Source organism: Aquarana catesbeiana, linkage group LG08, assembly GCF_042186555.1.
Source record: "Aquarana catesbeiana isolate 2022-GZ linkage group LG08, ASM4218655v1, whole genome shotgun sequence".
Taxonomy (NCBI): Eukaryota; Metazoa; Chordata; class Amphibia; order Anura; family Ranidae; genus Aquarana; species Aquarana catesbeiana.
Window position 1 is genome coordinate 20,656,540 of NC_133331.1, and position 16,513 is coordinate 20,673,052.

General features: G+C 44.2%; 1 protein-coding gene across 2 annotated transcripts in view; it reads right to left on the reverse strand.

Annotated features, from left to right (window-relative positions):
- LOC141105628 (killer cell lectin-like receptor subfamily B member 1B allele B) overlaps window positions 1–15,194 on the reverse strand; it is a 79,863-nt gene extending 64,669 nt beyond the window's left edge. For both annotated transcript variants that reach the window (XM_073595588.1, XM_073595587.1), the window contains exons 1-2: window positions 15,059–15,194; window positions 10,689–10,795 (exon numbers count right to left, since the gene is read on the reverse strand). In XM_073595588.1, the coding sequence (XP_073451689.1) occupies window positions 10,689–10,737 (49 nt within the window). In that variant the 5' untranslated portion in view covers window positions 10,738–10,795; window positions 15,059–15,194. The remainder of the gene's footprint in view (window positions 1–10,688; window positions 10,796–15,058) is intronic.
- Window positions 15,195–16,513: the final 1,319 nt, after the last annotated feature.

The window sequence follows — 16,513 nt, forward strand, 5'->3', positions numbered from 1 at the left end:
TTGCCTCTCCTGAGTATGGGGATACCACATGTGTGGGACTTTTTGGGAGCCTAGCCGCATACGGGATCCCAAAAACCAAGCACCGCCTTCAGGATTTCTAAGGGCGTAAATTTTTGATTTCACTCTTCACTGCCTATCACAGTTTCGCGGGCTGACGTCACCCGCGTCTTGCTCGCTGATCTCCGTGGATCATCCATTTTACGATTTATCCTCCGCGCTGGGTGTAACGACACCCCGAGTATGAAAGGGGTTAAAGTCGTTTAGGACATTTCAAACCCAAAACACAAAGGCAGCTACCGAACACTCCAATCAGCCAAACAAGGAACCCATACAAATAATCCACCCCAAAAACGAGACACGGCTCTGTCTTCAGGTTTCAAGCAGGAATGAATCTTTATTCCAAAAAACACGTTATACAGATCCCACTTCAAAACATTCCCCCCCCCCCCCACCCTTGGAAAACAGGGAGGGTTAAACTGTCCAATGACAATGGACACACAGGTCAGGTGTGCTTAACTTCTCATCAGTAAACAGTCTTAACAGGGGGGCAGCTGGAGGAATCCCCCCTCCCTCTTTCCTCACAGCAATACACATCCTGTGATCCAAGGCAGACAAACACAATAGAACATTGGAATACAGCCCCACCCCAAACTAGCACAGCAAACAGTACACATATATACAGCATTGAGTCTCTGACTAGCACAGATCATAGTGGGGTTCTCATTCACCCTGTGCCCCTATTAGTGACTCCCATCACAATGGCATATCCAGAGTCCCCAGAGTCTGTGTGTCTTGGGGGACATGGACCTGAATCTAAAGTAATGCCACCTCCAGGGTCCCCAGGCATACAGCTCACAAAGCGCACCGTCCCTCCAAATGCCAGGGCCCATAATCGGTTTGCAGGAGACTGGCATTCAGTCCCCTCCAAAAGCCTCTTTTCCGGCTAGGTCTGTCACACTGGGGTACAGTGCACTGTTTGTAAGTGCTCCTACTGTTGTTTTTTATTAAATCCTTTATGCAACATACAGAGAGCACTAGATCTTCTTTATTTTCATTCCATGTGATTACTGCAAGTTCACAAGATATTGGTGTTTGATTGGTTACAAGTGTATCTGTTCCTGCCATCAGTGGCGTAGCGTGGGGGGTGCGGGGGGTGCCGTGGCCCTGGGCGCAAAATTTGGGGGGGCGCAGCATCAGGTGCCAGTGACACTCCGTCCAAATGCTGTGTACGGACGGTGTCACTGGCTGTGCTCCGTCCACCAGGTTCCGGCATAGGCAGCGGGTGCCCGGTGATTGGATGAACGGGGTCACGTGTGGTGGCAGGGCAGGATTGCTCCAGGAGTCCCGCCTCCGCCTTACTGTGTGAACTGCCGCCGTCTTCTCCTCCGCCGCTCTGGACTGGATCTCCCATTTCTACAGTGCAGGAGCCAGTCCAGCTCTACCCCACATGCAATGATAACATCTCCGGGGAACCGGATCTTCCTGACCAAGTGAACTGCGGTATGTGAAACAGATGTACACTTCACATACACAGGGCATCGCCCCCCCCCAATGTCCCTTCTGTCCTCCCACTTATCCTCAATGTCCCTCCCGCCCCCCCAATATTCCTCCTGTCCCCCAATGTCCCTCCTGCCCCCCACTTATCCCCAATGTCCCTCCCGCCCCCCGAATATTCCTCTTGCCCCCCCTGAATATTCCTATTGTCCCCCAATGTCCCTCCTGCCCCCCACTTATCCCCAATGTCCCTCCTGTCCCCCAATGTCCCTCCCGCCCCCCCTGAATATTCCTCTTGTCCCCCAATGTCCCTCCTGCTCCCCACTTATCCACAATGTCCCTCCTGTCCCCCCCTAATGTCCCTCCTGTCCTCCCACTTATCCTCAATGTCCCTCCTGCCCTCCCAATGTTCCTCCTGCCCCCCAATGTCCCTCCTGTCCCCCACTTATCCTCAATGTCCCTCCTGTCCCCCCCCATATCCCTCCTGTCCTCCCACTTATCCTCAATGTCCCTCCCGCCCCCCCAATATTCCTCCTGTCCCCCAATGTCCCCCCTGCCCCCCACTTATCCCCAATGTCCCTCCCGCCCCCTGAATATTCCTCTTGTCCCCCAATGTCCCTCCTGCCCCCAACTTATCCCCAATGTCCCTCCTGTCCCCCAATGTCCCTCCCTCCCCCCGAATATTCCTCTCGTCCCCCAATGTCCCTCCTGCCCCCCACTTATCCCCAATGTCCCTCCTGTCCCCCAATGTCCCTCCCGCCCCCCCGAATATTCCTTTTGTCCCCCAATGTCCCTCCTGCCCCCCACTTATCCTTAATGTCCCTCCTGTCCCCCCCAATGTCCCTCCTGTCCTCCCACTTATCCTCAATGTCCCTCCCGCCCCCCCAATGTTCCTCATGTCCCTCCTGTCCTCCCACTTATCCTCAATGTCCCTCCTGCCCCCCCTCAATGTTCCTCCTGTCCCCCACTTATCCCTGATGTCCCTCCTGTCCCCCAATGTCCCTCCTGTACTCCCACTTATCCTCAATGTCCCTCCCCCCCAATGTTCCTCCTGTCCCCCACTTATCCTCAATGTCCCTCCCGTCCGTCCCCCCCCATGTTTCTCCTGTCCCCTAATGTCCCTCCTGTCCTCCCACTTATCCTCAATATCCCTCCCGCCCCCCCATGTTCCTCCTGTCCCCTAATGTCCCTCCTGTCCTCCCACTTATCCTCAATGTCCCTCCCGCCCCCCCATGTTCCTCCTGTCCTCCCACTTATCCTCAATATCCCTCCCGCCCCCCCATGTTCCTCCTGTCCCCCAATGTCCCTGCTGTCCTTCCACTTATCCTCAATGTCCCTCCCCCCCCATGTTCCTCCTGTCCCCCAATGTCCCTCCTATCCTCCCACTCATGCTCAATGTCCTTCCCATCCCCCCCAATGTTCCTCCTGTCCCCCAATGTCCCTCCTGTCCCCCACTTATCCCCAATGTCCCTCCTGTCCCCCCAATGTCCCTCTAGTACCCCCACTTATCCTCAATGTCCCTCCTGTCCTCCCACTTATCCTCAATCCCCCCCCCAATGTTCCTCCTGTCCCCCACTTATCCTCAATGTCCCTCCTGTCCTCCCACTTATCCTCAATGTCCCTCCCGTCCGTCCCCCCCCCCCATGTTCCTCCTGTCCCCTAATGTCCCTCCTGTCCTCCCACTTATCCTCAATATCCCTCCCGCCCCCCCATGTTCCTCCTGTCCCCTAATGTCCCTCCTGTCCTCCCACTTATCCTCAATATCCCTCCCGCCCCCCCATGTCCCTCCTGTCCTCCCACTTATCCTCAATATCCCTCCCGCCCCCCCATGTTCCTCCTGTCCCCCAATGTCCCTGCTGTCCTTCCACTTATCCTCAATGTCCCTCCCCCCCCCATGTTCCTCCTGTCCCCCAATGTCCCTTCTATCCTCCCACTCATGCTCAATGTCCTTCCCATCCCCCCCCAATGTTCCTCCTGTCCCCCAATGTCCCTCCTGTCCCCCACTTATCCCCAATGTCCCTCCTGTCCCCCCAATGTCCCTCTAGTACCCCCACTTATCCTCAATGTCCCTCCTGTCCCCCCACTTATCCTCAATGTCCCTCCTGTTCCTCCAATGTTCCTCCTGTCCCCCCACTTATCCCCAATGCCCCTCCTCTCCTCTCACTTATCCCAAATGTTCCTCCTCTCCCCCCACTTATCCTCAGTGTCTGTCCTGTCCCCTCAATGTCCCTCCTGTCCCCCCAATGTCCCTCCAATGTTCCTCATTTCCCCCACTGTCCCTCCTGTCCTCCCACTTATCCTCCCACTTATACTCAATCTCCCTCCCGCCCCCCCCAATGTCCCTCCTGTCCCCCCAATGTTCCTCCTGTCCCCCAATTTCCCTCCAATGTTCCTCCTGTCCCCTAATGTCCCTCCTGTCCCCCCACTTATCCCCAATGTCCCTCCTCTTACTTATTCCAAATGTTCCTCCTCTCCCCCCACTTATCCTCAATGTCCCTCCCCTCCTCCCACTTATCCTCAGTGTCCCTCCTGTCCTCCCACTTATCCTCATGGTCCCTCCCATTCCCCCCAATGTCCCTTCTGTCCCTCCAATGTTCCTCCTGTCCCCCCACTTATCCCCACATTATCCCACTTATCCTCACTTATCCTAAATGTCCCCCCTCCCACTTATTCAAAATGCCCCTCCCCCCCCACTTATCCCCAATGCCCCTCCTCTGCTCCCACTTATCCCCAATGTCCCTCCCGTCCCGACACTTATCCCAAAGGTTTCTCCTCTCCTCTCCTCCCATGTATCCCCAATATCCTCCACTTATCCCAAGTAACCCCTCTCTCTTCACTTATTCCAAACATCCCCCCACTTAGCACCAATGTTCCAACTCTCCCCCAAGTTAGAAATTAGCACATCCCCCCCCCCCCCATTTAGCATCAATGCCCTATTAACTTAGCACCAATATCATTGCCTATACCCCCTCATTGCACTAATGCCCCCTCTCCCCACCTAACAACATTGCACTCCTACTGTAAGCTGTAGCTGCACTTCTGTGGCAGCCCCTCTCCTGATACTTTGTAGGTGGGGAAGAGAGGATTTGGGGGTGGGAGGAGAGCTCTGTACTGTAAGGGGAGTTACTGTCCTGTGAGACATGCATTCCTGAGCCCTGCAATCTGTACGTAGCACAGTCATGAACTCTGCAGTGCATTCTCTATGCAGTGCACTTCTGAACTCTGCTCACTCTGCGTAGCGCTCTCCTGAACTATTTGCACTTTTGAACTTTTCACTCTGTATGTAGTGCACTCCTGAATCCTGCACTCAGTACATAGGACAGTCCTGATCTTTGCACTCAGTGCGTAGTAGAATCTTAATCTTTTCTCTTTGTATTTAGCACACTCCTAATCTTTGCACTCTGTACGTAGCTCACTACTGAATTCTGCACGGTGTATGCAGTACACTCCTGAGCTCTTCACTCTGTATGAATTGCACTCTGAACTCTGTACCTAGCGCTCTCCTAAACTTTACACTCTGTATATAGGGTACTCCTGATTTTTGGTACGTAGCATAATCTTGATCTTTGCACTTTATATATAGCACACTCCTGATCTTTGTACCCTGTACGCAGTACACTCATGAACTCTGTACATACTGCTCCTGAACTCTGCACTCTGCGCAGAATGCACAAGTAGTATTTAACAATGCTCTATTAAGTCTCTGACCATCTCCTGTAGTATGTCTGCAGTCTCTGACCATCTCCTGTAGTACGTCTGCAGTCTCTGACCATCTCCTATAGTATGCCTGCAGTTTCTGACTGTCTCCTGTAGTATGTCTAGCATTAAACAATATGCACAACCCTTACGTCTGGGTTACTATTGGCTGCCTCCTCTGCTGTATATAAGGTGCTCCTTGTTATGTACAACCTAGACCTCTGATTGGCTGCCCGCAGCCTTTTATTATTGGCTGATACTGAGAACATATCTCTTTGACTACTGTAATCAAAGAGATATCTCAGATCTAACCATTAATAAAAGGCTGCAGGCGGCCAAACAGAGGCTCAGGCTGTGAGTGGAGGAACCTGGGCCCCCATTCTTGGGTGCTAAAAGCCCACAGGTTAGGGGGCGCAAATTACTCGCCTTGCCCCGGGTGCTGACAACCCACGCTACGCCACTGCCTGCCATCATCCCTTTGAGGGAACTGCTGTTTTAGACCTGACTGATTAACTCAGGGATCCATCTGTTGAGGTGAGCGGCTTGTGTTACCGATGGTGGAGGGTTTGTCACTACAGTCACTTATCTTCTGTGGATGTCACTCGTGTCACTGGATCATTTTCTGGAAATTTTTATCTTAAACTTTAAAAATGGACTTTCTATTAGTGTCTTCATGAGATTTTAAAATATATGCGCTGTACTGCTTTTTGATATTACTAACCAAACACTGCCATGAAGACCAAGGAACTCTCCAAACAAGTTGTTGAGAAGTCAGGGTTAGGTTATAAAAAAATATCCAAATCCTTGATCTATCATAACCAAATGGAAAGAACATGGCACAACAGTAAACCTGCCAAGAGACGGCCGCACACCAAAACTCACGGACCGGGCAAGGGGGGCATTAATCAGAGAGGCAGCACAGAGACCTAAGGTAACCCTGGAGGAGCTGCAGAGTTCCACAGCAGAGACTGGAGTATCTGTACATAGGACGACAATAAGCCGTACGCTCCATAGAGTTGGGCTTTATGGCAGAGTGGCCAGAAGAAAGACATTAATTTCAGCAAAAAACAAAATGGCACGTTTTGAGTTTGCGAAAAGGTATGTGGGAGACTCCCAAAATGTATGGAGGAAGATGCTCTGGTCTGATGAGACTAAAATTGAACTTTTTGGCCTTCAAAGAAAACACTATGTCTGGCACAAACCCAGCACATCACATCACCCAAAGAACACCATCCCCACTGTGAAACATGGTGGTGGCAGCATCATGCTGTGGGGATGTTTTTCAGCAGTCGGGACTGGAAAACTGGTCGGAGTTGAGGGAAAGATGGGTGGTGCTAAATACAGGGATATTCTTGAGCAAAACCTGTACCACTCTGTGTATGATTTGAGGCTAGGACGGAGGTTCACCTTCCAGCAGGACAATGACCCCAAACAAACTGCCAAAGCAACACTTGAGTGGTTTAAGGGGAAACATGTAAATGTGTTGGAATGGATAAGGATAGGAGTCCAGCGCTGGATAATGTGCTAAAGTGCAAAACAAATAAATATGATTTATGATGTGTTATTATTAGTCAAAAATATGTGCAAATAAAAAACCATAATACAACAATATAAAAAATAGTCCACATATGATTACTGCAATGGCAGCAAAACCGTGCATGTAAACACAAAGGAAAAAAAAAACATATCAAAAAAAGTTCATAAGTGTAGATATCCAGTGAAAGATTTCCAGTGTGAAACCATGGGTATATATTTCCACCACTTGTGCTACCCGTCACCTTTCAATAAAAATGGAGGCTTACCAAAAAACCTGCGACCGCCCTTACTCAGGGGGGTCAAACAAGGCTTAGTAGAACAACAGGTGTAATAAATTGGTATGCAGTAGTTAAGTACAGTGCTGCGCTAAAGGAACTAAACAGCAGCCGACACACCCGTAGACTCAGGATTAAACTAACATTAAAAAATTCAAAAAGTGTGGCGCTATAAACTCCGTAGATAAAGAATAATTGAAATGAATCTAAAGAATGAACACTCTAAAATATTGAGTGATTACAAAGCAAACATTTCAGTGTGGACCAAAAAGTGCTTATGTGAAGGGAATGTGATTGGTAAACAAAACTTAAATACATTCACTAAATCCAATAATAGGTGAAAATAATATTATATATAAAGTCCATGTCATAATAAGTGAGAAAAAACTGTGATAATAGTGCATAAACGATGATGGACAGGTGTCTCCTGAGCATGCGGAAGGGTTGTTTAGACCAAGCAACCTGGTAGGTGAATGGACCACGAGGAGACCAAACGTGCACAAAGGATTGGAATCAGTGCCAGAACCGTCACCAGGAATCATAGAGGCTTACCAGAAATATTGGCCTGAAATAGCATATGCCAAAACAGGTCAAAAAGGCTTGATGACCGACAGGTCTGAATATAACAACTGGTCAGATGTCGTCATCACACAGAGAAGGGGGGAAGGAAATCAGCACGGCTTCCTCTTCACTGGATACACCATAGGCCAATAGTATGTGTGGCATGTGAGGGAAAAAACACTCACATAGCGTGATAACGTTTTTAAACTTGGATTTATTTAAAAAATGAATAAAAACAGACTCACATTTTTTGAAGAAGAAAACAGCATGTAAATCGTGTAGCGGTAGTCATGAGAGGTCCACCCAACATGTTTCAACTAAACAGTCATCATCTGGGGATGACTTCTAGATGACTAGATGATGACTGTTTAGTTGAAACATGTCGGGTGGACCTCTCATGACTACCGCTACACGATTTACATGCTGTTTTCTTCTTCAAAAAATGTGAGTCTGTTTTTATTCATTTTTTAAATAAATCCAAGTTTAAAAACGTTATCACGCTATGTGAGTGTTTTTTCCCTCACATGCCACACATACTATTGGCCTATGGTGTATCCAGTGAAGAGGAAGGCGTGCTGATTTCCTTCCCCCCTTCTCTGTGTGACGACGACATCTGACCAGTTGTTATATTCAGACCTGTCGGTCATCAAGCCTTTTTGACCTGTTTTGGCATATGCTATTTCAGGCCAATATTTCTGGTAAGCCTCTATGATTCCTGGTGACGGTTCTGGCACTGATTCCAATCCTTTGTGCACGCTTGGTCTCCTCGTGGTCCATTCACCTACCAGGTTGCTTGGTCTAAACAACCCTTCCGCATGCTCAGGAGACACCTGTCCATCATCGTTTATGCACTATCATCACAGTTTTTTCTCACTTATTATGACATGGACTTTATATATAATATTATTTTGTGATGTTTTTTCACCTATTATTGGATTTAGTGAATGTATTTAAGTTTTGTTTACCAATCACATTCCCTTCACATAAGCACTTTTTGGTCCACACTGAAATGTTTGCTTTGTAATCACTCAATATTTTAGAGTGTTCATTCTTTAGATTCATTTCAATTATTCTTTATGTACAGAGTTTATAGCGCCACACTTTTTGAATTTTTTAATGTTAGTAGAACAACAGGATCGCTGCTGAGATCTTAGAGACTTCCATCACAGGTGATCGGCTGGCATCTATGAATGCACCTTCTGAGGCATGCTCCCTGGAGGCAATCCCTACACGTCAGCAGGCGTTCCCTTCCACGGGTGAGGTACAAGCACCCGGTGGGTTTCCCAGGTAGAGGACAGGAAAAAACAAGAGTGGGAGAGAAAAAAAAACTCCAGTAGTGCAGAGATTCCTTTGATTGGTTTATTAAAAGTTTCCAAAGATAGGACAAAAATCGCAATAAATAAAAATGTTCCTTGCAAAGATAATATAAAAAAAGCTTTGTTGGTATCTACAGAGATGGTTCGCGCATGCGCAGTGCGTGTATACGTAACGACCCTACGACCGTTTCGTTGCAACTGACGTCATCAGGGGTACCCTGATGACGTCAGAGCTTTTTTTATACTATCCTTGCAAGGAACGTTTTTATTTATTGAGATTTTTGTCCTATCTTTGGAAACTTATAATAAACCAATCAAAAGGAATCTCTGCACTACTGGAGTTTTTTTTCTCTCCCACTCTTGTTTTTTCCTGTACTCTAGCTAGGAAATCCATCGGATGCCTGTACCTCACTCATGGAAGGGAATGTCCACTGACATATTTGTATTGCACTTTAGCACTTTATCCAGCGCTGCACTCCTTATCTATACTTTTTGTGCCCCATATCAGGGTTATAGTGCTTAGCTGCAGGATATCCTTCACAGCCTTTTTTTGTTTCACATTTACTACACACCTAGCGCAATTCTTTCTTTATATTTTGTAATGTGTTGGAATGGCCTAGTCAAAGCCCAGACCTCAATCTAATAGAAAATCTGTGGTCAGATTTAAAGATTGCTGTTCACAAATGCAAACCATCCAACTTGAAGGAGCTGGAGCAGTTTTGCAAGGAGGAATGGGCAAAAATCCCAGTGGTAAGATGTGGCAAGATCATAGAGACTTATCCAAAGCGACTTGGGGGGTGAATAGTTAGGCACATTGACTTTTTCTGTTATTTTGTCCTGTTTGTTGTTTGCTTCACAATAAAATAAATAAATCTTCAAAGTTGTGGGCTTGTTCTGTAAATTAAATAATACAAATCCTCAAACAATCCATGTTAATTCCAGATTGTGAGAAAACAAAACACGAAAAATGCCAAAGGGGGTGAATACTTATGCAAGGCACTGTATATCACCACGAAAGTCAACGTGAGAGCAATTTATTAGGCCCATCATTCACAGTTGATTCTAAACAGATAACCTGTAAAGGATTTTAAAGTAAATGTCTCCTATTGATCATTTTAAGTACCGTCATTTTGTGCCATTTTGTGGGTGCATGCAATTTTGAAGCTTGACACATTTGGTATCTATTCACTCTAAACAACCGTGTCTTTTATTATTTACAAAATTGGGGATTAAATTGTGCTTCTGTGCAATAAAAAGCATTTTAGTGTATTTTTTCCTGAGAATTTAGATTTGGTAAACAGTTGCTCAAGAATTGTGTGACATAAAAATTGCAGCCACTAGTTTTTTTTTCTATAAAGCCTCTGAATTCAGAAAATATATAATGCTCTAGACCTTTTAAGTAATTGTATAGGTAAAAATGTTTTTTACAAGTGTACAAAAAATGAAAAAAATTGCTGTAGAAGGGGAACTAGTTAATAGTATCCCTGTAATTAGAAGTCATATGAAGCTACTCTCTCTCTTTAGCAGAGGAAATAAGTTTCCCACCAGTGTCAGACTGGGACCAGTAGGTCTGATAATAATGACTTTGTACTGGTTTCACTGCTCAATTAGTAATGCACTGGAGGGGCTAAGCAAAGATTTGGCACACACTCCAATCTATGGCAAATTGTTTTTTTATACTGGGGTCTTCAAAACACATTGAAATATGTTGTACATGGAGGGGGATGGTTCAACAAACTAATGTAGAGCTAAACCTAAAATATCGGTTTTAGGTGTCGCTGATCTTTACAGTTTTAGGTGAGGAACTTACAATGTTTCTGAGTAGAACGTTCCATTGGTCCAGACCCAACCTGAGTCATCTTGTGTCCTACTCAGTCCAATCCAGTATTTGTTAGATTTCAGAAGATTTAAAAAGTTCTGCAAGACAGAAAGACAAATAAATGAAATATCAGACATTTTTTCCCATTAAAAATGCTTAGAACATATCACTGAACTGGAATCAACTCCAGTGTTGCTTTACATGTAGGGGTTATTTATACAAGTATGGGTATCCATAAAACTTTAAATTGCTTGTAAACCCTTATATATACACATCGTGAAGTGACTGGTTGCAGTTGATAAACAGAGATGAAACAAATCCTCCTACATAAGTTGTACCTATTTATCTGTGGTCTTCTCTTCTCTACATTCATTCAAAATCCTGAATTTTAAAGTTGTGAGCTCAGAAAAAAGAGGGGGGGGGGGCTGCTGAAGTCACACTCTGCAGAGCTCAGTGAGGAGAGCTCTAAGAGCTGATTGGAGGGAAGGGACACTTCACACAGCACACATGAACAGAGCTGAGGCTGTCAATCACAGATTGTGTGCTGGAGCTCCTTCCCCTGTCACCTTTTATCTCTTGGTGTCAGGTAAACTTGTCAGAAATGATTTGTGCTGATAGCAGAAGAATGAAGCAGCAGACAGAAATTACACTTAGTGCTTTTAATTGAGACAAGTACAAACTATGGAGGTAGATGCTTTCTTCATATTTTATGTCTAAGGTTTACTACCACTTTAAAACTGAACTCCAGACTAAAGCTGGCCATAGATGGGTATTTTTCTTTTTCTTTTTGTTCAGCTAAAAATAACTAACATATTCCTCCATCCACACAAGCAAGGCGGATAGAGGAATCCCCACGTCAGGATATTGTATTCTGATGGTAAGACTCGCTGCTATCAGAATATACTGATCAGCAACTGCAGCCCCTCCCACATTACACCCCCTTGAGGAGAAGAGGGGAACAGTGCTAGACTGAGTAGCAGTGCAACTATGTACTGCACAACATCCAGACTATGTAATGTACAACATCCAGACTATGTAATGTACAACATCCAGACTATGTAATGTACAACATCCAGACTATGTAATGTACAACATCCAGACTATGTAATGCACAGCATCCAGACTATGTAATGTACAGCATCCAGACTATGTAATGTAGAGCATCCAGACTATGTACTGCACAACATCCAGACTATGTAATGTACAACATCCAGACTATGTAATGCACAACATCCAGACTATGTAATGTACAACATCCAGACTATGTAATGTAGAGCATCCAGACTATGTAATGTACAACATCCAGACTATGTAATGCACAGCATCCAGACTATGTAATGTACAGCATCCAGACTATGTAATGCACAGCATCCAGACTATGTAATGTACAGCATCCAGACTATGTAATGTACAACATCCAGACTATGTAATGTACAACATCCAGACTATGTAATGTACAACACAGAAATCAGGATTCAGGATAAGAAGTATGTAAGGAGCAGAAATGCATACACAAAGCAGCATAAGTAACATGTGACATACAGCACAGCATACACCATGCAGAATAAATAGTGCACTAATAATGTATGATGTAGAAAGTGCAGCAGTCCAGAGCAAGTATTGTATGGTAGAGCCCAGCATACAGCGTGCGGCCATCTAGAGCAGAGGTTCTCAACCCCGTTCTCAAGTACCCCCAACAGGACATGTTTTGGAAATTTCTCTTAGATAAAATAGCTGTCCAAATACCAAGCCATTGACTTTGATTTAAGGACCTGTGCAAGATGAAGGAAAACCTGCAAACATGGCCTGTTGGGGGTACTTGAGGACAGGGTTGAGAACCACTGGTGTAGATTATGTAAGGTACAGCACAAAATACAGAGTTCAGCAGTATGTAAGTATGTAATGTACTAAATATTGTATAGAGCTCAGTGGTCTACATTATTTACTATACAGCATGCAGTGTAAGGAGTATGTAATGGACAGGAAGGTTTACAAACAGCAGCATACGGTGTAGCATTATACACACAGTGTAGCTTCAGATGTGTGTGTGATGTACAGCACAGTGTACATAGTGCAGTGACCCAGAAAATGTGACATATACATTGGTATACACAGTACAGAGTGGAGTGGTCACAGAGTGCAGCTCTAAGGAGTATTTAACATACAGCAAACAATTGCAGTCTTATTTAAAGTGGTGGTGGCACATGACATGGACAGTAGGCTCAGAAGTCAATCACGACCATCCAATAGGGGGTACAGGCAGCCCTCTGATCGAGGTAGTAATATATCTTTGTGACCCCTACACACTGTATATAAAACTATGTAGTGTTCTATGTATAGAGTGTAATAGAATTGTATTATGATCATGTCCAGTGGTGGGTCATGTTGGAGGTGTAATGTCCTATGTATAGCATGTAATAGAATTGTATGATGATCATGTCCAGTGGGGGGTCATGTTGGGGGGTGTAGTGTTCTATGTATAGAGTGTAATAGAATTGTATTATGATCATGTCCAGTGGTGGTCATGTTGGAGGGGTGTAGTGTTCTATGTATATAGTATAATAGCATTGTATTATGATCATGTCCAGTGGGGGGTCATGTTTGGGGGGGGGTGTAATGTCCTATGTATAGCGTGTAAAAGAATTGTATTATGATCATGTCCATTGGAGGGTAATGTTGGAGGTGTGGTGTTCTATGTATAGAGTGTAATAGAATTGTATTATGATCATATAGAGTGTTGGGCCATGTTGGGGATGTAGTGTTCTATGTATAGAGTGTAATAGAATTGTATTATGATCATGTCCAGTGGAGGGTCATGGTGGGGTGTAGTGTTCTATGTATAGAGTGTAATAGAATTGTATTATGATCATGTCCAGTGGTGGGTCATGTTGGGGGTGTAGTGTAGAGGTCGACCGATATGGGTTTTTCTCTGGCCGATGCCGATGCCGATATTTAGAAATCTCGGTGGCCGATGGCCGATATGTGATGCCGATTTTTTTGGGCCGATATATTAGGCCGATTTTTTTTTTTCTTTTTTTTTTTTTTTTTCCCTTCATCTCATCAAATTTAACAGTTAGACTCCTTTCACACTGGGGCGTTTTTCAGGCGATTTTGGGCTAAAAATAGCGCCTGTAAAGTGCCTGTAAAACGGCTCCCCTGCAGTCTCAGTGTGATATCCCGAGTGCTTTCACACTGAGGCGATGCGCTGGCAGGATGTTAAAAAAAGTCCTGCAAGCAGCATCTTTGGAGCAGTGTATACCACCACTCCTGCCCATTGAAATGAATGCGCACCGCTGCCAAAGCGCCTGCAAAGCGTTTCGGCAGCGGCGCTTCAGGGGCGCATTTAACACCTTCCTCGGCTGCTAGCTGGGTTATAAGCTCCCCGCTAGCAGCCGAATAGCGCCGCTAAAATGACGGTAAAGCGCCACTTAAACTAGCAGCGTTTTACCGACAACGCATGCCCGCTGCAGTGTGAAAGCAACCTAAAGTGATACAGAAAATTTTTTACATTTAAACATTTATTAAACAAAACAAACCTCCAATCAGTTCACTTGTATGTATAATTTAGATTAAAAAAAATATATAAAAAAACTATATCTTAAAAATAAATACACAAAAACAGGTAATCAAAACTTTTGGACGAAAAAAAAATGGGCTAACTTTACTGCTTAGTTTTTTTTTAAATTTATTAGTGTATTTTTTTAAAAAAAATTGTGTTTGAAAGACCGCTGCGCAAATACCGTGTGACATAAAATATTGCAACAACCGCTATTTTATTCCCTAGGGTCTCTGCTAAAAAAAAAATATATAATGTTTGGGGGTTCTAAGTGATTTTCTAGCAGAAAATACAGGATTTTTACTTGTAAGCAACAAATGTCAGAAAAGATTTAGTCTTTAAATGGTTAAACTGAGAGCTTCTACACAGGAGTTCACCTCATTCAGAAGTGTAAACATTGTATCAATTCAGGTTCTTTTTATCAGGTTTGGCTGCCCAGAGAGGGGAGAGAAGTGCTTCACAGAAGACTACAGGCAACTTGTATTGACTTCAGAAGTAATTTGCAAGTCGAATTATATCGGCCTTTTTTATCAGCACAATCGGCTGATGCCGATTAAGAAAAAAACACCAAATATCGGCCGATATATCGGTCGACCTCTAGTGTAGTGTTCTATGTATAGAGTGTAATAGAATTGTATTATGATCATGTCCAGTGGTGGGTCATGTTGGGGGTGTAGTGTTCTATGTATAGAGTGTAATAGAATTGTATTATGATCATGTCCAGTGGTGGGTCATGTTGGGGGTGTAGTGTTCTGATCATGTTGAGTGTCAGGTTACAGGTAGAAATGGGTTTATTATTACTCACCTTTTCTTTTTCATTATCAATAATTGCCAGGGATGAATTGTGTGATTTGCAGAAGTTCTGGCTGTTGTTCCATGTATCCTTCTGGACTGAGAAATAGTAACATTTTCCTCCGTATAAGATCCAGTCATCCATACACTGAACAACTGTTGGACCCTTTACCACAAATAGATACAATAGTTTATTTTAGCATTTTTTTTTTTACTTATGAACCAATAGACTAATGTTATTAGAAAATTACAAAAGGATATTTCAAAAATACAAACAGAAATACCAAACAACAAATCATCATATAATGAAATGTTAGCAAAATTGGGCTTGATTAGAGGTGAAAGGCCCAATCAGAAAGTAGTAATGGCAAATCTGATGACCAATCAGAAAGTAGTAATGGCAAATCTGATGAAGGGTTGTGTCACCTCCAGTAAAGATATATACTATACAGTATATGCATCTTTCTTTTTCTTTTTTTAGTTGTGGGTAGAGCGACAAGGGGTTAAGACATTTCATTTGCTAAGTTTTCTGTCTATTTCTCCTATTGGGAAATTCGGCCTCTCTATTTGTCTTAGTAACATTATTGCTGGGACGGAAAGTTTTAGGAAATGCGTAATTGTTGAGTTGTCACCAGAGCAGTGGGTGTGGGGAAATGTACATGAACTCCTCTACGAGGGTAATTCCTCTCACTTTGCAGAGATTTCCTCTCATTTCTTTTCATGTGTTGTTGACAAGAAGTGAAGGAACAAATCCCCAATGAAACACAGATGGAAAAACAAAATTAAACTGACAGGGATATTAACTCTTTTCGACTCTAACACTGAAAGGAAAAAAGTAGATATATACACTTTAACCACTTTAGCCCCGGAAGGATTTGCCCCCTTAATGACATAAGCATTTTTTGCGTCGCATTAACTGACAATGCGCGGTCATGTAACGCTGTAACCAAACAAAATTGACGTCCTTTTTTTCCCACAAATAGAGCTTTCTTTTGGTGATATTTGATCACCTCTGCTGTTTAAAAAAAAAATCTCAATAAGCGTATATTGATTGGTTTGCGCAAAAGTTATAGTGTCTACAAAATAGTTTTATTGTTTGCGCTATAAACAAAAAAAAGCAACAATTAAAAAAAAAACAATATTTTTTTCTTTTTGCTACAATAGAGGCCGGTCTTAAAGCAGTTAAAGAAAAACTGTCTGGGATTAGTCTACAGGGCTGCTGATAAGGTATTACAACTGGTCCTGTTGTAGTGGGCCCAGGCCTTATAAGTTAAACAGGAGGCCCGGGGCAGCTTTATTGTTTATTTCTGCTGAAATGAATACATTGATTTTATTAAACCCCCCCCCCTACTCCTACTGGCTTACCAGGGCTTAAATTACACTTTCCTGGGCCCCATCATATCAACAGAGGGGCCCAGGAGGTGGGAGCATTTCTGGGGTGTAGGTAGATAAGGTCAGTACTGTGGTT